We start from the raw sequence: 22,410 nt of genomic DNA, 5'->3' as shown, positions 1-22,410 counted from the left end.
GGCCAGCCGGCCCCTGCTGGCCGGTGCTGCAGACGCGAGGGGCTACCACGCTGGGCTTGAAGCAGCGGCCAGGTCGAGGGAGAGGTGGGCACTGTGGCTCACGTGGTCGGCCCCTGGCTTGGACAGCACGCCGTGGCGGTGTGACATCCTTGTTGTCGGGCGACACCGGCAAAGGGACGGGGCGCAAAGTCACAGGAGCGTGGAGACGTGTTGGGAGAAAAGGCGGCAGGGCTCGCGGATGGTGACCTTGCCGCAGTCATGCAGCCCCACGGGCAGCTGCCTCCACGAACAGGGCCCGTCAGTCGTTGGTTCTCAGCCTGCTCAGCCCTCACCCTGCTGCTGGCTTGCTCGCGTGGCGTGGCGTGGCGTGGCGTGGCAGCGCCTCTCTTCTGGGCCTCCTTTCTGAGAGTCCTGTCTATCACCTGCAGGGGCTGGGAGAGGCCAGGAGCCTGGGCACATTCTTTTAAAAAAATTAATGAATTGTTATTTCTGTTCAGCTCTGGCTTGTGGTGTGGAGGATTGAACCTGGGACTTTGGAGCCTTAGGAAGGAGAGTCTACTTGCAGAGCCATGATGCTGTCTGCCCAGCAGGCACGTTCTTTAGAGAGCTTTCAGCCAGCACTTCTGTGTCTGTCTCTGCAACCTGACCGCACCTCGTCCTTGTGGATTGTGGGAAGGGAAGGAAGAAAGAGGAAGGAGAAAGGGAGAGAGAGTGGGGGAAAAGTCAGAACAACCAAGACTTTAAAAATACTCCCTTTTGTTGCCCTTGTTATTTTATTGTTGTAGTTGTTCTTGATGTCGTCGCCGTTCAATAGGACAGAGAGACATGGAGAGAGGAGGGGGAGAGAAAGACAGACACCCGCAGACCTGCTTCACCGCCTGTGAAGCGACTCCTCTGCAGGTGGGGAGCTGGGGGCTCGAACCGGGATCCTTATGCCGGTCCGTGTGCTTCGCGCCACCTGTGCTTAACCCGCTGCGCCACCGCCCGACCCCCCTAAGACTTTTCTAACTGAGGTTTTAGACACAGTCCACGTGTAACTTAAAATTTTTTTTTTTTGCTCTTTTTCTTTTCTTTCTTTCTTTTTTATTTATAAAAGGGAAACTAACAAAACATAGGCTAAGAGGGGGACAGCTCCACACAGTTCCCACCACCAGACTCGGTGTCCCATCCCCTCCCCTAATGGCTTTCCTGTTCTTTAACCCTCTGGGAGTATGGACCCAGGGTCATTGTGGGGTGCAGAAGGTGGAAGGTCTGGCTTCTGCAATTGCTTCCCTGATGAACATGGGCGTTGACTGGTCGATCCGTACTCCCAGCCTGTCTCTCTCTTTCCCTAGTGGGGCGGGGCTCTGGGGAAGCGGGGCTTCAGGACACATTGTTGGGGTCGTCTGTCCAGGGAGGTCTGGTCGGCATCATGCTGGCATCTAGGACATGGTGGCTGAAAAGAGAGTTAACATATAAAGCCAAACAAATTGTTGACCACAAAATTTGTTTTAATTAACTTTATTTACTTACTGGAGACAGCCAGAAATCAAGAGAAGGGGGAGGTAGAGAGGGAGGGACAGAGACAGCTGCGGCCCTGCCTCACCGTTTGCAAAGCTTTCCCTTGCAGGTAGGGACTGGCGGCTCGAACCCCGGGTCCTTCTGCACTGTAACCAGGCGCCCCTCCACATGTAACTGTGCGTGTGGGCTTTATGCGCTCCCCCCCCCCCGTGTGCACCATTCTCTTCTGGCCTGCGTCTGGCCTGTCATGATCTCTAACTTCAGAGTCGGTGGATTTTATCTTCAGTTAGTAGAGGACCCCGTGTGTGGTGGGGCCGCCGCCAGCCTCTGCCCGGCACGCGTGAGGCAGCGCTCTCCACAGCAGCCGCCCGCCTCCCAGGAGGCCCCGAGGGGCTGCCTCGCCCTCAGCGGGCTGGTGCCGGTGGTCCCGGCCTGCGTACCACCGGGGTCCCTGGCGCCGTGGGCATGTGGGCTCTGCCCGACCGGGAGCAGGCGGAGTGGGCAGGGGAAGGGCTGCAGGGCAGCTGGCGGCTGTCAGAGCCTCCCAGGGATCCCGCCCTTCTCTGCAGGGCAGCTGGCGGAACAGCCCTCCCGGTGGTGACCCGGCCGGGACTCTGGGTGCGCGCGTCACCGTCACCGTCACCATCACCGGGGGGCTCCCTTCCCGGAGCGCCCCTTCCTGACCGAGCCCGGGACGCAGCAGCCCTCCGAGGGACTCGTGGGCACGCCGTGACCGTGACCGCTGTCTCTCTGTCACAGATCTCCGGCTTCACGGCCGCCTCCCCGGGCTCCCGCGGACCTGCTGATGCAGTAAGTCGGAGGACAGCCGCTGCCAGCATCACTTGTGATGGGCGAGGAGCCACGGCGAAGAAAACATTTCTTTTAATTTTTAAACTTGGTTCGAAGGTAAGTTTGTTGAGCCCCGAGGCACCTGCTCTCAGGCTGTAGACGGTCTGTCCTTGACTGCCTGTCTCCGGGCCCTGTAGGGTGTGTGTGTGTCTGTGTGTGTGTGTGCGGTGTGTGTGTGTGCGGTGTGTGTGTCTGTGTGTGGTGTGTGTGTGTGTGTCTGTGTGTGTGTGTGTGGGTGTGCGGTGTGCGGTGTGTGTGGTGTGTGTGTGTGTGTCTGTATGTGTGTGTGTGTCTGTGTGGTGTGTGTGTGTCTGTGTGTGTGTGTGTCTGTGTGTGTGTGTGTCTGTGTGTGAGTGTCTGTGTGTGTGTGTGTGTGTGGTGTGTGTGTGTGTCTGTCTGTATGTGTGTGTGTGTCTGTGTGTGTGTGTGTCTGTGTGTCTGTGTGTGTGGTGTGTGTGTGTCTGTGTGTGTGTGTCTGTGTGTGTGTGTGTGTGTGTGGTGTGTGTGTGTGTCTGTATGTGTGTGTGTCTGTGTGTGTGTGTGTCTGTGTGTGTGTGTCTGTGTGTGTGGTGTGTGTGTGTGTCTGTGTGTGTGTGTGTCTGTGTGTGTGTGTCTGTGTGTGTGTGTGGTGTGTGTGTGTGTCTGTGTGTGTGTGTGTCTGTGTGTGTGTGTGTGGTGTGTGTGTGTGTCTGTATGTGTGTGTGTGTGTGTGTGTGTCTGTGTGTGTGGTGTGTGTGTGTCTGTGTGTGTGTGTCTGTGTGTGTGGTGTGTGTGTGTGTCTGTGTGCACGTGTGAGGGAGGATTTGCCCTCCGGCAGCCTGCCTGCTGCCCTTCGGGAGTCGTTAGGAAGGGTGAGGGCGACTCAGCAAGCTTGGCTTTGGCTGCCCGGCGGGCGCCGGGTGGAGCGTGGCTGCCAGGAGCCTCTGGGGCACACCGTGCGCCGCGTCGGCTCTGGCCCTTTCTCTCGAGAGTGGGCGCAGCCACCTGGCCGTCCGCTCGTCAGACGCTGTGACCTCGGGGTGCCGGCCGAGCCTCTGCCTGGGGCTCCCGGGGAAGGCCCCCTGCCCCTCAGCCGGGCTCCAGCCCGGTGCCCGAGAGCGAGACGGAGAGCGAGACCCGAGCGCTGTGTGGGCCGCCTCCCCGCCGAGCCTCCCCGGGAGCCCAGAGGGAGCCGGAGCGGCCGGGCCCTTCCCCGCGAGGTGCGGAGCGGCCTCACCTTCTCCAGGAGGGGAGTTGCCTCCCGGCGGGCCCTGAGGCGGCCCTGAGGCGGCCCTGCTCGTCCCTCACACCGGGCTCTCACTTCACTCCGTCAAGCTCTCGGTCAGCCGCTGTCCCGGCGCGGCCCTCTCCCCCCTCCCCTCTTCCCGACCCGCACCGTGCGGTGCAGCGTCTGTCCGGAGCGGCCTTTCCACGTGTGCACGTCCGTGTCCCCCAGTGTCGCCATGCCGCACGGGCTGCGAACGCTCCTTGTGGCGTCTCCTGCCTCGCCCTGCCCTGCCTGCGTGTTCACTCCGCCGGGCCGGCCGGCCGCTGCTCCCGAGACCGCTCTCCCCACGGCTGCGCGTGCCCCGTGCGCGTGCGTGTGCCCCGTGCGCGTGCGTGTGCCCCGTGCGTGCGCGTGCGCACTCACACCTGCGAGTCTCCTTTCCAGCTGCCGGTCTCTCTGCTCAGCCTTTGCGAGGCCTCTGAGTCGCGATTTCCGTCCGACGAGGAGAGCCACGTCTTGAGGGCCGGCTGTAAGTCAGGGTGACGACTGACTGAGAAGCAGCGAGCTCGGCTCGGCCTCCCGTGACAGAGCCAGGAGCGGGCGCGCGGTGGCTCCGTGAGGACGCTTGTCCTGCCTGAGCCTCCGAGTCGGCCAGAGGCGGGCTCCGGTCCCGTCCCCTGACGCGCTCGCGGGGAGCAGCGCCTGCCGCGCCTTCCCCAGCCCCGTGCAGCAGTCCCTTCACACACGCGGACACACGTGACCGCTTCTCTCAGCGCCTCACGCCCCCCACGCCGACACCCGCCGGGCGGAGTCCCGTCTGCCTCCCTTTGGGCGGCGGCTCTGAGCACGGGGGGGGGGGGGGTGCGTGGGGGGCCGCAGGAGATTCAGATCTGTCAGAAACATCCCCCTGCCCGCACACTTTAAGAAGGCGATTCAAGTCACAGAACGCGTCTTGTTTCCGCGGTTCTCTCGCATGTGGGGCCTGAGACACCCCCCCACAGATTTGGGTAGCTGCGACCGTTCAGACTAGAAACATGTGGGGCCGGCTCACGGGTCGCGGATGCAGCGGTGCTCACGTGGGCGGGCTGCGGAAGGCCCCGTGGGGACAGAGGAAGGGGGGAGGGGGCTTCACCGGGCAGGTGACAGGAGCTCGGCCCGGGGCCGGGGGCGGGGGCCTTAGCCAGCCCAGTCCCGTCCCGTCCCGTCCCAGTTGGTTCTGAGCCATCCTTTGAGTCGGCGGGCCTTCCTCTCGCTCTGGCAGAGTGGCTGTTCCACCATCGGTCACACGTGCGGGCTGAGGGCTTCGGGAGCACGGGGTCCCTGTTCCGAGGTCTGGCCCGGAGGCTCCCAAGTGTGCCCCCGGGGACCCCCGCTCGCTGCTGGCTGTAGGCCGGCCCGCCAGCACCCGCTCTCCAGAGGACTCAGGCCTTCCTTTCAGCGTCTCTGGGCTCTTCCACCACCGCTGCCAGTGTGTCCTCGGGGAGTTTCCGGAAATGAGTCCCCGAAGGCTGCTCAGGCTGTCGCGTCTCCTGGGGTCACAGGTCAGCTGACGCACTCGCGCTTCAGTTCTCGGGAGCAGGCGCGTGTCCGCCCGGGCGGTGGCGGCTGCGGCTGCGGGGGGCTTGCCGGAGACCTGCACTCGGAGCCCGTCGCCTAGCTCAGCGTCTGACGCCGCCACCCCGACCGACCGCCACACTCCTGCCCCTCAGCTCCTCGACCGGCCCTTCCTCGTGGGGCACCCTGGTCCCAGGCCTGGGCCTGAGCGTTGTCGAGAGCCGGGGGAGCGAGTGAGGGGCTGGGTGGGGGGCTCAGCTCGCACCCGGCCAGCAGTGCAGGGCAGGTTTTAGAAGAGGAGCGCGTCCCCTGACCACACCGCCGTAGCAGTTCCTGCCTCAGAGAGAAAGGGGGTCGCCGGGGAATCGCAGAAGACCCCCAGTGAGAACAGCTGATCTGATGAAGCTGAGTTTCCCACCCAGCAGGCGGCACTGGGGGCAGACCCGCAGCGTCGCGCACCCGCGGAGTGCGCTGCGCTGCCTGAGCGTGTGTCGGTCTGTCCCAGGTTCGAGCCCAGCCTCCTGCGTTTACAGCTCTTATCGCATCAGCTGCTTTGACTGGAGGTTTTCTGCACCACGTTGGAGGAAACTTGGCTGCAGTGGGACCCTCCTCCCCTCCTCCCACACTCTCTGTCTCTCTTTCTTAAAAAGGCTGCAGGATGGTGAAGCCTCAGAGACCAAGGACAGAGTCGCAGCAAAGTGACTGTCACTCCCCTGGTCTGAGGAGCTTGGGACACCAGCCTTTCTCACAGGCAAAGTCCTTGATCCGGCTCTTTTTGCTTTACCTGTGACCTCTGTGACCCCTGTCCAGGTCTGGCGAGGAGGTGAGTTTTAAGTGTGACTTACTTTTTTTCTTTTCTTTTTAAAAATATTTATTAATGAGAAAGATGGGAGGAGAGAGAGAAGGAGCCAGACATCACTGGTCCATGTGCTGCCGGGGATTGAACTCAGGATCTCACGCCTGAGAGTCCAGTGCTTTACCCACTGCGCCACCTCCCGGACCACAAGTGTAACTTACTTTTGAGTGGAGCTGGGGAAGCCCCGCCTCTCAGCGCCTCGCTAGCGCCCTCGCCTGTGTAGAAGGTCTGTGGCTGGCAGCAGGGCCCTGGGCAGTGGAACTTGGCGCTGTCAGTTCACACACCGCTTGTGATACTTGACGGGGCGCGGCCAGGAGCCGGCCAGGCCCGGGCACTTGCCGGTGTTGTGCTGTGACGGCCATTTGCTGTTTGGCCAAAAGGGGAGCTACGTAGTGTTGGCACAGGGTGTCGGCTGTGATTCTTGTTTGGGGAGTAACAAAGAAAGCACAGTGTGGGGACGCATCCCTCAGAGTGTCCTGGTGTGGGAAACGCCACTAGTTGCAGTTAGTGAAAGCATCTTACAGTAGCCAGTGGTTTGGGAAATTCTTCTCTGCACTTAGTTCAGTAGAAGGAAGCAGGTCACGGGCTGGGGGTGGGGGCTCAAGACTCTGCCAGCCTTAGACTTTGCCACCCACTTATTTCCAGGCAGCTGTGGCAGCGGGCAGGTGGAGACTTCTATGCTTCAGGGCACTTGGGAGACCACTTTGTCATGGGGCCCCAGCTGCTGGCAGGATTACAGAATTGGGGTTGGGGCAGGAGGGGCCCGGCAGGAAGGGAGCCAGGTACTTCATAGATTTTCTTTTTTCCTTTTTTTAAAAATAATTTAAAGAAATTATCTTTACTGGGAGTCGGCAGTAGCGCAGCGAGTTAAGCACACATGGCGCAAAGCACAAGGACCGGCTTAAGGATCCCGGTTCGAGCCCCCGGCTCCCCACCTGCAGGGGAGTCGCTTCCCAGGCGGTGAAGCAGGTCTGCAGGTATCTTTCTCTCCCCCTCTCTGTCTTCCCCTCCTCTCTCCGTTTCTCTCTGTCCTATTAAAAAATATATATCTTTATTTATTATTGGAGACAGCCAGAAATTGAAGGCGGAAGGGTGATGGAGAGGGAGAGGGAGAGGGAGAGGCCGAGACCTGTAGCACTGCCTCACCACTCGCAAAACTTTCCCCATGCAGGTGGGGACCGGGGACTCAAACCTGGGTCCTTGCACACTGCAGCATGTGCACCCAACCAGGTGTGCCAACACCCCACCCCTCCTCGTGGATTTTCTAGATCAGAGAGAGGGAGAAGTGTTCCTGGGAGCCTTGTCCTCCCGGACCAGGGCCTTTCTCCGAAGGACCAGACGGCAGCCATGTAGGCCTTGCCGGCCGCGCGGTCCTCACAGATTTGCCTCTTTCCTGAAGCAGCCCTTGACAAACCCCCGGCCGTGCTGGGCGTGAGCGCGGGGCCGGCTCAGACTGCGGGCCTCGGTCCGCCAGCTCCTGCTGCCCTTCATCGCCTTGCTCCGTCCTCATTACGGGCTTGTTTTACGGTGCCGACGCCCAGGTTTCTTTCCTTCCTGGGGCGGAGAGGCTGCGGCGCGGGCTCCGGCGCGGGCTCCGGTCTGCGCACACTGCACACCGCACACCTGCCTCTCAGCTGAGTCGGCCGGACCCGGGTATCAGATGTGGGATGTCTCCCAAGTGCCTCTCCCTTTTGGCTCCTTCCCATCTTCTCCTCCCCTCCTTGTAAAAATCTTTATTGATGAGAGGAGGACCCGGAACACACACACACACACACACACACACACACACACACACACACACACACACACACACACACGTGCCGGGCATTGAACTCGGGTCCTCATGCAGGAAAGTGCGGCGCTCTCCCCACGGCTCCTCCTCCCGCTGAGGGGCTGTGGCTTGTCTGCCCTGTGCCTGTGCCTGTGCCTGTGCCTGTGCCTGTGCCTGTGCCGAGCGTGCTGTCGGCCTGGCTGCCCCCCCCCATCCTTTCTTTCCAGAAACGGGCTTTTGGGCAACACAGCTGAGCCGTACGGACTGCTGACAGCACCCTTCCCCTAACAAGGGCGGCTCTTCTCCCTTTCTCCTCCTCCCTTAGAGATTATCTGTTGGCACCTTTTCGCCTCTTTCCTGTTTGTCAGTTTCCTCCCTCAGGATGAGGTGACACAGTAGAAGCTCTCTTTGTTTGCTTGCCATCTTCCACAAGCCTGGAAGCCGTAGAAAGCACTCATTTGCGCTTTCCCTCCTAGCGCCCGGCCTTCCTGAGCGCTGCCCTGGGGGGTTGCTGCTCACCGTGTCCTGCTAAGTTCCTCCAGCGAGGGTTGCGGGGCCTACCCGGCATTCTGCCCGCGCCCGGTCTTGGAGGAGGGGCCGAGTGCCAGCTGAGTAACGTGGGTGGCGCTGACCTTGCCAGCAGCTGAGGACCGGTCTAGCGTGTTCTGTGACGGCTTCTCGTTTTGGTAGTCACTGAGAACAGACTGCTGGTGGTCCGGGAGGTGGTGCAGTAATAGGTCAGTTGCTGGACTCAACATGAGGTCCCGAGTTCAATTCCTGGCAGCACATGTACCAGAGGGCGATCTGGTTCTTTCTCTCTCCTCCTATCCCTCTCATAAATAGATAAGTAAATAAATAAACAAACACTAAAAACGAAAGGAAGGAAGAACAGACTGTTGTGCCCTGTATTGTGGACCCACCGACTTGGGGAGGTCTCTCTGTGCCAGGGCCTCCTGGACGTGCGACTGCCCGAGGGCTCACTGGGCGGGTGGGGTGTGCGGGCTTCCTCCAGCCCGAGGGGTGGGGGTGGGGAGCACCACATGTGGTGCTCTGAGCTAGTCTTCTTTGTCTGGGTTCACCAGCACGATGGACAGCGTCTCTTAGAAAATATTATTTGGGGGCAGGCAGCGGTCACCCGATTGCACACGTCACGATGCTCAAGGACCCCAGTTGAAGCCCTCGGGCCCCACCTGCAGGCTGGAAGTGTCAAATAAGGGCCTAGTCCTGCCTCATCTGCAGACCTGGCTTTGGCCACTGGCACAGCTGGAAGTGAACTTGTGCCCTGGGAAGGTCGAGGCCGCTGGCAGCTTCTCCATTTCCCTAGCCTGCTCCAGGAGGAGGTGGCACCCAACAGGTGTGGAGAGTGGCCAGGGGAGCCGCCTCACCTTTAGGTCTGCAGGGAGGGAGGGAGAGAGGGTGTGTGGCTTCCCACCCGTGGCTCAGAACTGCTGCGGGGTCTAGCAGACACAAGTGGCTTCTGGGTGCCTCCTTCCCTGACCAGCGCTTCTCTTGGCTGCCACCATCTTGACCCTTGTTGGTTGTAAGTGGCTTTTGAGGTCATCTCCTCCCGGCTGCTTTATCTGTGTCTCCAGCTGCAGCCAGAGGCGCCTCCTTCAGCCTTGTCACTGGGGAACAGCAGGCTGTCTTTGCTGAGGCTGTCAGATGCTTTTCCTGGTCGCTGAGTAATTGTCTCTGACCAGGTCCTGGCGTTTCCTCTTCTGCACCTAGTGAGACGCAGGTCTGACCAGTTTATGTCAGTGGAGAGAGCCGTGGCCGCTTATCCCGGTGGTGTTGGGAAGAGCACTGTGCACGGGGGGTGGGGCGGGGGTGCAGGGGGGTGCGGTACTTACACTTAACCTTCTGCTGATGACGGTAGTCCTGTGTGAAAAAGAGTTCGTCTCCCGTAGAGACACTGTTTTTCCCCCTTCCTGCCAATAAGCTTTTATTTTTTTATTTAAAAAAAAAAAATACTCATTCCCTTTTGTTGCCCTTGTTGTGCCAATAAGTTCTTAACAGAGTCTGAACGGGCTGTCTTTCAAGCTAATGCTGCCTCAAGTTTCAGCCCTTCCAGTCGTTCCAAGTTCAGTCAAGCAGACAAGACCCAGCTCCTCGTCTTGCCGGTTTTGCCCATTTTGAGGGCATCGTGTAGGGTCAGCAGGAAGCTTAAATTCCTCTGACGCACGCTGACACTTCAGTCTGGGACCCAGGCTGACGCCGGGAAGGGTCTGTCATGTGACGTGGAAGTGGTGTTTGAAACCCTCTCTGCATTTTGTTTAGACCAGCATGTTTTGGAAGTTTGATCTTCACTCGTCATCCCACATAGACACGCTTCTGGAGAGAGAAGATGTCACCCTGAAGGAGCTGCTGGACGAGGAGGACGTCTTGCAGGAGTGTAAGGCACAGAACCGCAAGCTGATCGAGTTTCTGCTGAGGGCGGAATGCCTCGGGGACCTCGTCTCCTTCATCATAGAAGAGCCGCCTCAGGACGTGGACGAGAAGATCAGATACAAGTAAGGACAGGCCGGCAGAGGACGCAGTGGGCGGTGCTGGCCCTGGTCACGAGGGGCAGGCTCAGTGGAGCGCAGAATCCCGTCCGGAGCCACTGGAGTTTCCGGCCGGCCGGAGGGTGGCAGAAGGGGAAAGTGCTTCACCCACGGCACAGCGATGGGGCTTCTTAAAATAGTAAGTGCCCCGAGCAGGTACCCTCCGCTCTGCCACTGGGGAGCTGGAGATTCTGTGGCTGCCGGGGCCCAGAGCCCAGAGCCCAGAGCCCAGAGCCCAGAGCGCGCGCGCGCGCGCGCACACACACACACACACACACACACACACACACACCCTGTTGTTGACTGGAGTTTAGGTGTGAGGTGCAGGCACGTTGAAGCTGCTCGCTACCCGGGTCGCCTGCTGTCCACGGGCGTCCTTTTGCTGCCGTGCTGACCCCTTCGTGAGTGCAGGGGTGCAGCAAAGCGGGGCCCAGTGTTGTCTAGGAGCTCGGAGGCCGGGGAGCTGCGTGGAGGTGGGGGGCCTGCAGCCGTGAGCTCCCAAGGTCGTGGAAGACCGTGGGGGGGGCTCACCCCAAGGATGCCGGCCCCCCACTCCAGTGTGTTCAGCGGTTTATTGGCGGGATGTGCTAGGGAACCAGCACTTGGTAAGCCTCTTCCTCCGCCCTCGGTGCCGCTTGCAGCCTTGGCAGAGCCTGCGAGGAGCCCCGAGCGGTGGCTTCCTGGAACCCAGCGCCCGGCCCGTGGTCGCCCTGCAGGCCGCTCTGCTTCCACGCCGGCTGTCTCCTCCTGAGGAGACGAGACTCACAGGAAGTTGACTTTCTCTGGAGGCTGGACAGAGTTGAAAGAAACACCCCTCCTCGGCCCCCGGGTTTCAGAGGGCCTTTCTGACTTGCGCTTTGCCCTGTGTAGTTGAACCGTGGGTGACCCGGTCCCCTCTTGTTCCAGGTACCCGAATATATCTTGTGAGCTGCTCACGTCAGATGTCTCCCAGATGAACGACAGGCTGGGGGAGGACGCGTCCTTGCTCGTGAAGTTATATAGCTTTCTCCTCAACGACCCCCCCCTGAACCCGCTGCTCGCCAGCTTCTTCAGCAAGGTGCTAAGTATTCTTATCAGCAGGAAACCAGAGCAGGTAAATGTCCTTTCCCCGAGGTGAGTGTTGGGGTGGTCACCCCAGAGGTGGTGCTCAGTCCAGCTTCTGCAGAGACTGTGCCAGTGAGGGGCTTTCTCCTCTGAACGCTCACTGCCGTCCTCGTAATGAAGGCCTCTCCGGGTGCCTCCCACCCCAGCTGCCCGCTCTTCTGAGACACCACGAGGCGAGCGGGCCTTCTGTGGGGCTGCCATTGCCCGGGGCGTGAGCAGAAGGTCCCGAGTGTGCCTTGAGTCCTGCTGGGCACACCGTCGCGGAGCGGCTTCCCCGCTTCCCCTCAGAAACACACCATGTCCCGCTGGTGACCTGGGCACAGACTGTCCTGCACACGCAGCCCCGCAGCTCACGCTCCGGGGTGGGCCGTGACCTCCCGACCGACCGACCCTGCTCTAAAGGTGCAGGTGGCAGAGATCTGCTGGCAGTGCCACGGCGCAGGCGCCCAGGGAGGGGAGCGGCAGCCCGAGCTCGCTCTCGAGCCAGCCCCGATTTCCCCGCTGCCAGCATGGACACCCGTGCCCTTGCCTTGGGCAGGTAGCCCGGGCCACGGCCGCTCTGACCCAGGCCATCCTTTCCTGCCCCGCCACACGAGCAGCCACGCGCTGCTGCGACGGGTCCCGCCCTAGCCGCCACCGCCTGGTTCTCGGCGAGCGCGTGGCCACACGGGATGCTCCCCCTCTGCTGCGGGGCGTGCGGTCCTGTGCCCTCTGCTGCCAGCCCCCCAGTTCTCGAGACAGTGGGCGTGAAGAGAGGCCTCGCTCGCTCGCTCGCTCGCTCTCAGTATGAGAGAGGGCTGCATGGCGGCCAGCGGGGGAAGCATCCGGGTGCCGATGGCACCGGCTCAGGAGTTTCTCCGTCGGTGCGGCCCCTCCTCCCGCTGTCCTTGTCGAGCCGTCCTGTGCCTGCGGTCTCCAGACCTGCTGCTTTGCCACGGAATCACTCGGTGGCTTGGTTACACGTGGCTTTTAGAGTGTGCCTCGGTTGTGAGTGCCACCCAGGGGCGTAGATTCCGACGTGGAGCCTTGCCTGGACAAAGTGGTGCTTGAGGCCGCCAGCCTGCGGCACTTTCGTGCTCACTGCCGGCTTTCGGGCCTCTCGTGGGATCCTGGGAGGGTTGTGGACTTGGGGACAGCCCACTGCCCCCACCCCCACCTCCCACGGGCCTTTGAGGGACTGCAGAGGCGCCCACAACGCCCACAGCACAGTCCAGTTATGCGGCTTCTGGGCCACAAACGAGAGGTCGTGCAGGATGGCGCGGGGCCCCTGTGCTTCCTGCAGCAGTGACGGCCCTCAGCCCGGCCTCCCGGCCGTAGCCCACTATGGGGATCCGGTCGGCGGTGAGCCGCTGGAGTAAGTCCCACGGCCACTTTGCCACAGCGGTCTCTCCGTGCCGCACACTTTGCGCTCGCTCGCTAGAGAATAGTCGGCCCTGTGTGTGTCATTGTGCATCGAGTGAAAGTCTGACGGTCGCTCCCTCTCTGTGAGTCGTGAGTCGTGAATGACTAGGCTCTTGTTGTGAAGGCGTTCAAACTTTTGACCCTCATCTGTGAGAGAGAGTGAGTAAGTAAGCAGAAGTAACCAAGGCCGTTGTGGACAGTCGCACCGGGGAGCGTGCGAGTCAGGGAGGGCTTTTCGGGGGGGCTTTGGCCTTCCTCACCTGGGCCGGTGCTGGGGCTCGGGGTCCGGAGAGGACGGCTTGTCCCTTCAGTCCCCGCATCACACGTTTCTTTCTGCTGTGACCCCAGATCGTGGATTTCCTGAAGAAGAAGCAGGACTTCGTAGACCTTGTCATCAAGCACATAGGCACGTCGGCCATCATGGACTTGCTGCTCAGGCTCCTCACGTGCATCGAACCGCCGCAGCCCCGGCAGGACGTGCTGAATGTGAGTGCGTGGGACTGTGGCTGGGCGGGGCAGCAGGCGGGGAGGAGGCCGAGCTGGGGCCTGGGAGCAGGGGAGGCTTCCTGGAGGAGGAGGTGGGGTCTTCTCCCTTCACCAACCTGTCTCAGTGTGAGTGGGTATTGGGTTAGGCTGAGGATTTTGTGTATTGGCTTGGCCTGGTGAGGACAGTCTCCTACTTCATCTGGGGGCTGCCAGGTAGACGTCTTCCCTGAGACACGGAGGTCACACTGCAGGCTGAGCTCTAGAAGCTGTGGGAGGATGGGGGCTCTGTCACTGGGGCCCATTTCTCCTGAGACAGGGAACACGGGATGAGGAGAGCCGAGTCTGCTTCCCAGAGGGGCACTTCGATTAGAAAGAGAAGAGAGAGGGAGAGAGAGTTAGGGTACAACAGACTCGCAGGTGGGATTTGACTGTGAGAGCTTAGCTTCCTTGAAGAGAAAGAAGCCCCTCCCCCTCCCTCTCCCTGTCCTTCCCACCGCCGCCTTCTTGCAAAATCGCCCCCAGACCACTCCTCCCCCTAGACCACTCCGTCTCAGTGCTCCCCCCAGACCACTCCGTCTCAGTGCTCCCCCCAGACCACTCCGTCTCAGTGCTCCCCCAGACCACTCCGTCTCAGTGCTCCCCCCAGACCACTCCGTCTCAGTGCTCCCCCAGACCACTCCGTCTCAGTGCTCCCCCCAGACCACTCCGTCTCAGTGCTCCCCCCAGGCCACTCCGTCTCAGTGCTCCCCCCAGGCCACTCCGTCTCAGTGCTCCCCCCAGGCCACTCCGTCTCAGTGCTCCCCCAGACCACTCCGTCTCAGTGCTCCCCCAGACCACTCCGTCTCAGTGCTCCCCCCAGACCACTCCGTGTCAGTGCTCCCCCCAGACCACTCCGTCTCAGTGCTCCCCCCAGACCACTCCGTCTTAGTGCTCCCCCCAGACCACTCCGTCTCAGTGCTCCCCCCAGACCACTCCGTCTCAGTGCTCCCCCCAGACCACTCTGTCTTAATGTTCCTCCCTTAGAGCTGGCTCCTCTCTGGGAGAGGGTCTGTTGAAAGTGTTCGTTTGCAGGCGGCACAGCATAGCCTGTCAGGTGGGACCTCTTTCTGCTGAGGTGGCAGGTGTGCCGGGACGTGTGAGCCAGGGAGGGGCCTGGGCTGCGCGCTCCTGGGCCCTGGGGAGGGAACCCAGTTGGGAGTCCCTAGTGAGTGTGTCAGGTGCTGCTTGTGGGGCCCTTGGGTAAGGTACTGGCTCCTTCTGGGTGTGTGACGGGAGTCCTGAAGGATTTGGGTCCTGTTGAGGATTTGGGGGATAGAGGGAGGTCATTGTTCTTTCTGGCCTGCCATGGGGGTAATCAGTCAAGTGTGATTGCTCAGAATTCCTTCAGGGTGAGACTTTAGGCCCATTTCTGAAAGACCTGCTCTGCTTCTGGAGGGATGCTGGGCTTGGTGGTTAATTGAAGGGAGAGGCTGCGGGTGGTGTCCAACGGGTCCGCTCTGGGAGGACCAGTCCGGAAGTGGAGTGGAGGCACTGGCTAGCGGCTTTGAAGGTGCACGGCCCAGAGGGTCTCCTGCTTGCTCCGTGGTGGTCCGATGTGCCTGTGCTTCCCATTTCTCAGAGTGCAGCCCCCACGGCGCTAAGCGTCTGACACACCCCTCGCACCCTGGCCCTCAGCGGAGAAGCTGGATGGTGGCTTTCTGTCTGTGGAAGTTGAGACTGCCTGCCGCTGTTCCAAGCAGACTCTCTGCTCTTCCTCGGGGGACTTTGAGTTTCCTGCAGGTCCAGGGGAGGCCGGGACGCTCACGTGCGTTCACCTTCACTGGGCTTGAATAAGCCGCTTGTTCTCTGCTCACCTCTGCAAATGTGTCTTTCAGTGGTTAAACGAGGAGAAAATCATCCAGAGGCTTGTGGAGATAGTCCATCCGTTGCAAGAGGAAGATGTAAGTTCTCGTGTGACAATGAAAGTCTGTTGACTCGGTACCAGGGTCGTGCTGGGCGAGAAGGCAGCACAGGCGGAGCCGGGCGACGCAGCGGTCTGAGGGCCGCGGGCGACCACGTGCTGAGAGCTGCCTCCCGTCTGCAGCTGGGACTTTGCACTCCGCCTGCTTGTCTCACGATAAGGCTCCTTCTCCACACTTAGATGGGCTTTCACTCCTTCCCGGTACCTGTGCCCCTGGGGATTGCACTTGGTATCCTGCATCCGAGAACCCACCTCCTGGGCCTGCCCCTTCCAGTCCCCATCTGTAGCCCAAATGGTGGCGCACCTGCCTTTGCCTTTCCCCCTCCTGGCAGCACGGCAGGTCTGGGTCAAGGCCGAACCCCTGAATGTGGTTGGATTTCCTGGCCTGCGCATCTCTGCTCTGCCAGATTGCCCTCTGTCCTAGTGCTCTGGGCCACGCGTGGGAGCCGCAGGCTGAGCATCATGGGTGACGCCTGCTGGGGATGGCTGGGACCGACAGACACGCTTCTGGAGAGGAAGCTGCTGCCCTGCTCATCCCTCAGCAGGCCGAGCCGCCGCCACCCAGCATCTGTTGGTCGGCAGGAGAGATGGCGGGTCTAGGGCCTGGGGGACCCTGGCACACCTTGAGGTTTCGGGTTGGTTGGAGAGTGGGTGGGGCAAAGGAAGAAGCGTGTCGCCAGAGGATGTCACCTTGTGAGGCAGGTCTTCTGTGGGAGTAGACCTCTCTCACTCCGGTCTGTTGAAGAACCTTTAGGGGACCTGGTGTCATCTGAGACCAGCGGAAGGAGGAAGGGAGAAGGGCTGCCCATAGAGGGCTCTGGGCCCACCTTGCCCAGACAGTGGGCAGCGGGTGTGCTCTGTGTGCGTATCGGTGCTGAGGGAGAGACTACCGAGGGAGCCCCCTGCCTTCTGCTGGGGTGACAGCCTCCTCCTCTGTCCCCAGGAATGTGCTGGGTGGAGGGGTGCCCGGATAGACCCTGGGCAGGGCTGACCCACAGGAGGCCTGCTCAGCCCTGGGTGCGGGGTCTCCTGGAAGGGGCTATTCTGCTTGTGGGGTCCAGGAGGGGTTGACAGGGAGAGGAAGTCCCGTCAGCGGCCAGTGACGGCGGCGGGGAGGCGAGCTCTGACTTGGGGGCATCTCTGGTGCCGCCTGTGCTTCTCGTCCAGGGCCCAGGCTCGTGCTGGGGTCAGCCTGACCCCTTCATCTTCGTGGAGGGTGCACTGGGGTGTGGCCACCCAACACCACCGCCCTCACCCAGCCTGCAGGGGGTGTCACCACGGCGCTGGCTGGCACTGAGGCCCCAGCCGGGCACGTGCCAGAACTGAACTCCGTAGAAGAGACTCAGCTGTGTCTTTCTCTGCTGATAGAGGCCGAGTTCAGGGCCACTCTTCATCTATTCATTTATTCTTGTAACATTCACCGCGTGGGCTCGGCAGTCTGCTCAGGTGGAGAAGGCCAAGGCCGGTGCTTGGCCGCTTGAAGCGCTCGTGCTCCGTATGCCCTTTGTCCCCACCTGACAGCAGTGCTGCCGCGTGTTAACCGCCGCGTGGCTTCATTGCAGCTCACCGTCACCCTTCTCTGTTTCCCCCCAGCGGCACTCGAACGCGTCACAGTCCCTCTGTGAGATTGTCCGCCTGAGCAGAGACCAGATGCTGCAGATTCAGAACAGCCCGGAACCGGACCCCCTGCTGGCCACACTGGAGAAGTAGGTTTGCCAGCCTCGCTCCCACCCGGGGGTAGTGGGTGACGGGCGGCCCCGTGGCCTCTGCCGTGTTAGTGTGGCGCGGGGGCGGGACTAGCCACCGTGGCTGTGACGTGGCTGTGACACTGCCAAGCAGCCTTGGGCCAGACGCACAATTCTACGTGCTTAGACGGGGGTCCCGCTCCTCCCCATCACCCGAGGGCGCCCCCCCTGGCTGTCCACGCTGCTCCCATAGGTGCCAAGGAGCTGGGCCCGGGACTCGCAGCAGCCAGGGGTGTGGGTCTCCGCCTGCCGGGCCCGGGACTCGCAGCAGCCAGGGGTGTGGGTCTCTGCCTGCCGGGCTACTTCCCAGCCCCCGTCAGCCATTTTGTTGGTTTCTTTTGACATCAGTACCCATTCATTGGGGAAACTGACGATCCTTCCTAGCCGACTGAATCCACATGGATCCCAGTCGCTTTCAAAGCCAGCAACAAGCAGCTCCTGACAGCTTTCAACCTGACGCTGTTGACTGGCTACGGAAGAAGGGCAAACGCTAGAAGAAGAAGAGCCCTTGTCAGGACGTGCTGAAGGATCAGCCCTGGGGTCTCCTAGCTAGGTCTTCTCTTTCTGCCGCGTCCACCCTTGTATTTAGGCAGTTCTGACCCTGCGTTTCCAAAAAGCGCCTGCCCCACATAGCGCTCGCGTCCCTGGCACCATGTCTGCGGCTGGGAGCTGTCTTCGCGGGGACGGCGGGGGCGGGGGGAGTGGGTGCACAGCACTGCCAGCGGACGGACGGCAGCCTTGCCTCAGGGACTGCTCGCAGAGCTTTTCAGTGGACGCCTGCCCCGTCCTGTGCGTTGCTTTGCTGTTAGAGTGACACGTTTGTGTACGGTGTCTCCCGAGGAACTAACTCAGAGACCAGGGGCCTGCTGGCTGTTGCTGCTCAGTGAGGACTTGAATGTGCAGCCTGAGAAGAGGACACAGGTGTCGGGGTGAAACGTCCCTCGCCGGTCTCATGCTGGGGGTCCATCACAAGTGCTGGCTTCCAGGCCACTGTTCTGCCAGCGGCAGCGATGTCCTGTTCAGCCTGTCACTGCCATCCGGGTAGCTAGACCTCATCAGCGCCATGTGATGAGGCCATGGCAGTGTGGGCTAGTGAGAGACAGACAGTAGAAGCCACGTGGCACTTGGAGATCCTAGTAGCCGTGCCGTAGAACTAGTTAAAGTCAACTTTAAAGCATCTCATTTAACCTCTGGTTGCAGGATAATAGCCCACACTCACACTAGCAGTGTAACAGTTTTGGGAACCGAGCCTGTGTCTTACACTTCAGGCAGGTGGCATCTGGTGTGTGGTCAGTGGCCTCAGTGGGGCTCCCCTGCCCGCCCACCCAGCATCCTCTCAGCTCTGCAGGGAGCACGGGAGGCCCAGCATCAGAGCCTTCGTGAGTTCTGCTCCCAGGCCGGGCAGATGTCACAGGTGCAGGTGGAGACGGCCTGCTCGGGGCTGGCGCCATGAGTGCTGACGGGAATAAATGTTGCCCGATCCCGGACCCAGTGATGTTGCTGAGTGGAACACGGGTCATAGTGGGGAGATTTTAAAAGCAGTGCTCTCCACTGTCTGAAGGAGAACTCTAAGCTGTCAGCAGCAGACACACTTCCTCCACGTTCTGGTGGTCCTTTAAACGTCTGTGACCGGGGCTGTGTGAGCTGAGCAGGCTCACGGCCTGTGTGGCAGCGTGGTGCGTGGCTCAGCTGGCATCTGCCGTACGAGCCCCGGCGGACGGCAGGCTGCAGAATACGGAAACACCGTTCGGGTAGTTGTGACGAGGTTAGTGCTGAAGCAGAAGTGTGAGTGGGCCCTGGCTAGGAGACCGGTGAGCGCAGAAGGGGGCGAGACGTGGACTTCGGGAAGTAATCTGGGTTTCCAGGAGTGTTTAGGGGCACTGGAGAAACCGGAAGTTGACATTTCCCCGATAAGCGCTGGACTGAGCAGCTCTGATTGCTGATGCTGATCTGCTGAGAGGGCATCCAGGGTCCATCCTCCAGGTGTTGAGTTGGTTCATTTTATTTTTTAAAATTTGTTAAATATTCTTAATTTATTGTCCCTTTTGTTGCCCTTGTTTTTTTATTGTTGTTATTGGTGTCGTTGTTGCATAGGACAGAGAGAAATGGAGACAGGAGGGCAAGACAGGGAGAGAAAGACAGACACCTGCAGACTTGCTTCACCGCCTGTGAAGCGACTCCCCTGTGGGTGGGGAGCCAGGGTTTCCAACTGGATCCTTACGCCGGTCCTTGTGCTTCGTGACACGTGAGTTTAAGCCGCTGCGTTACCGCCCAACTCCCCCGTTGGTTTATTTTTACCCAGAGCCCTGTTCAGCTGTGGCTGATAGTGGTGCCGGGACCGAACTCGGGGATGAGAGTCTTTTCGTGTAACCATTATGCTGCCTCCCTGTGCCCAGCTGATTTGTTTTGTAAAAGTCTCTGGCTTCCTGAGGCTGCCCTGATCCAAACCGAACCCAGGATGGGTAGCTTCGCGTGTAAGTCCTCTCCTGAGCCTGGGGTGTGAGCCCAAGAAGGCCGGGTGTTGGAGCATGAGAGCGGATGTGGTCTCCACCCACATGGCCTTGGTGCCTCGTTCGGACAGGCTGCAGGCCCGCGTCCAGCCGAGCGATTTCCCCTGAGCGTGTGCTACTTGTACGTCTGGCTGAGATTCGGAGTGGACTCCTGACCGCCACACCTCGTTTTTGCTGCCTGCAGAGCTTTCGTGGGTGGGGCAGACGCCACTAAGAGGCGGCCTATCAGCTGCCCTCCGCCGGCCCAGGGCCACCCTGACTGCAGGGATGCTAGGCTAGGGCGTGGCACAGGTGGGCACACACCCTCGCGCACACGACCTGCCAGACCTGCCAGCACCTCTGGGTCTCTGGGGCATTTCCTGTGGGGGCTTGTTTGGAGGCTCAGTGAGAAGCCAGTGTCACTTGCTCTCCCCGAATTGGAAGAGTCACCCCTGGCTCCCCTCATTCGGCAAGGCCCTTGGCAGGGCTGGCCCCTGCCGCTCGAGCCGTGGACGCCCTGGCTGCAAGACACTGTTTCGCTGTTTGTGTTTGTTATTAATTATCTTTATTTATTGGGTGGATGTAGCCAGAAATGGAGAGGGAAGGGGGAAATAGGGAGAGAGACAGAGACGCCTGCAGCCCTACTTCACTACTCGTGAAGCTTTCCCCCTGCAGGTGGGGACCGGGGTCTGGAAGCTGGGTCCTTGCGCACTGTGACATGTGCTCAATCAGGTGCGCTGCCAGCCGGCCCAGCATCACACTGGTTTGTTGTCGTGAGCCAGGGACTTGTGCACGCGCAGTCTCACTGCTTTGGGCTCCTGTTTCCATTGCGTGCGGGGACAGAAAACCATTGCACTAGCTGCTGCTGCTGCTTTTAAAATATTTCGCTGCTTTAATGGAAGAGGTGGGACACGCACACACATACTAGGACACTGCTCAGCTCTGGCTGATGGTGGTACCAGGGCTTGAACCTGGGAACTCAGAGAGCTTCAGGCAGGAAAATCTTTCTGTAGAACCATTATGCTGCCTCTCCAGCCCGTGTTGCTTCTGCGCCGTAACACCTCCCACATGCGCCTGAGCTTGAACTTGGCTGTGTACAGGACAGGCAGGCTCTCGACTTGGAGGTCTCTCCAGCATCAGCGGCCATTTCCTTCCATTGCTCTAACTAAAAAGTCTTCGTTGTCGTTGTTACTGTCTTGCCACCAGGGTTACCACTGGGGCTCAGCGGCTGCACAATCACTCCACTGTTCTGACGACCTTTCCCCATCTTTTTCCTTTACAACAGAGAAAGAGAGGGAGCAAAAGAGACAGCTACAGCTCTCATTCAGCGCTCGGGAAGCTTCTTCCCTGAAGGTGGGGCCAGAACCTTGCCGTTGGGACCTCACGCAGTGGCCTGTGCCCTCTACTGGGTGCTCCTCCGCCTGGCTCCCAGCTTCCCTTTCTCTTTCTTTTTCTTTTTTCCCCTTTTGTTGCCCTTGTTGTAGCCTTGTTGTGGTTATTATTGTTGTTGATGATATCATTCCTTGTTGGATAGGACAGAGAGAAATGGAGAGAGGAGGGGAAGACAGAGAGAGAGGGGAGAGAAAGACAGACACCTGCAGACCTGCTTCACCGCCTGTGAAGCGACTCCCCTGCAGGTGGAGAGCCAGGGGCTCGAACCGGGATCCTTATGCTGGTCCTTGTGCTCCGTGCCACGTGCGCTTAACCCGCTGCGCTACAGCCCGACTCCCTCCCTTTTTTCTCTCTTTCTCTCTCCCTTTCCTTTCCTTCCTCCCTGCCTCCCAGGCTTCACCTCTCCAGACTGACTTTTCCAGTTAGAAAGACAGAGACAGTCTCACAGAGCGCGCCCGTAGCACCAAAGCTTCTTTAGCGCGGCAGGGACTTGCCCCATCCTGGTGGGAGCACGACAGAGTTGCACACTCGCCGGGTGAGCTCTCTTGCCATCCAATTCCATTTCTTAGTCCGCACGGGGCCTGGGAATTGCCCAGAGTCCAGGGGTTGAGGGTCTCCTCTGAGCGTGCGCGTCTGTTCAGCCGAGGCCCTGCCTTCTCTTCCTGTTGGCCTGGCAGTGGGTGAGGAGCCAGCAGGGTCTGCGGCCCAGTCAAGCCTGCTTCACTGTTCGGAGTTGCCGATTTACTTGGAGGGTCAGACACAGCAGTGGACATTCTCTGACCCGCTCTAGATTTTGTTAATTATACCTAGGTTCTAACTAGCCTTTGGAGAAGTGTCTCTGCTTCTGCGGCGGCCACCCCGAGCCTCCGCTCCTCCACCTCCCTGGTACGGGCGTGTTGGCGGGAGGAGGGCGGCCGCCAGTCTGGCCACATTTGGTGGTTTTCCACGAGAGCGGCGGAGGCAGGCGGGGCCCTGTGACTCTGCTGGGGGCGGGGGCGGGGGCGGGGGTGGAGAGCGTCCCGGGGAGCCCCGTGCTATTAGAGAAAGAGGAAAGCAGACGTGTCCTCTAGAGCATGAGTCCTGCGTGTCCCCAGCTGTCACAGTGACCCCGTGATGTTGCTTTGTGTCCTAGGCAGGAAATCATAGAGCAGCTTCTGTCAAACATCTTCCACCAGGAGAAGAACGAGCCGGCCATAGTCAGTGCCATCCAGATCCTGCTGACCCTCCTGGAGACGCGGAGACCTGCGTAAGCTTCCCTCCTGCTTTGTTTTGCTCTGGGGCTCTGACACGCTGCCGCGGCATGCCCGCAGTTGCCAGTGCTGGGTTTTTTTCTGTCACTTAAGCTCTGACTCGATTCCGTCTGAGTACAATACCGAGGGGTGCGGTTGGGAAACACGGTTGGCAGGATTTGGGGTTTCCAGCATTTATCCTGCTGCTCAGAGAGCGAAACAAACAGGACACGTGACTCTGACCCTGGAACAAGCCAGCAGGCCTTCCTCGTCGTGGGCCGCTCTTCCCCAGCGGCAGTGGCCGTGGGAGGGCACTGGAGCTCA

The 22,410-nt window shown here is 60.4% G+C and overlaps 1 protein-coding gene across 12 annotated transcripts in view; it reads left to right on the top strand.

The window, feature by feature from the left end:
• The window catches only part of PPP6R3 (protein phosphatase 6 regulatory subunit 3), an 89,430-nt gene that overhangs the window by 26,269 nt on the left and 40,751 nt on the right, over positions 1–22,410 (top strand). For 11 of the 12 annotated variants that reach the window (XM_060177252.1, XM_060177249.1, XM_060177251.1 and 8 more), the window contains exons 2-7: positions 10,015–10,247; positions 11,187–11,373; positions 13,134–13,271; positions 15,146–15,211; positions 16,825–16,937; positions 21,990–22,103. In XM_060177252.1, coding sequence (XP_060033235.1) covers positions 10,021–10,247; positions 11,187–11,373; positions 13,134–13,271; positions 15,146–15,211; positions 16,825–16,937; positions 21,990–22,103 — 845 coding nt within the window. In that variant the 5' untranslated portion in view covers positions 10,015–10,020. The remainder of the gene's footprint in view (positions 1–10,014; positions 10,248–11,186; positions 11,374–13,133; positions 13,272–15,145; positions 15,212–16,824; positions 16,938–21,989; positions 22,104–22,410) is intronic. The other variant, XM_060177253.1, reaches the window with a different exon arrangement.

Source organism: Erinaceus europaeus, chromosome 17, assembly GCF_950295315.1.
Source record: "Erinaceus europaeus chromosome 17, mEriEur2.1, whole genome shotgun sequence".
NCBI lineage: Eukaryota > Metazoa > Chordata > Mammalia > Eulipotyphla > Erinaceidae > Erinaceus > Erinaceus europaeus.
Note: the sequence above shows the minus strand (reverse complement) of the source record. Positions and strands in the feature narration are given on the sequence as shown.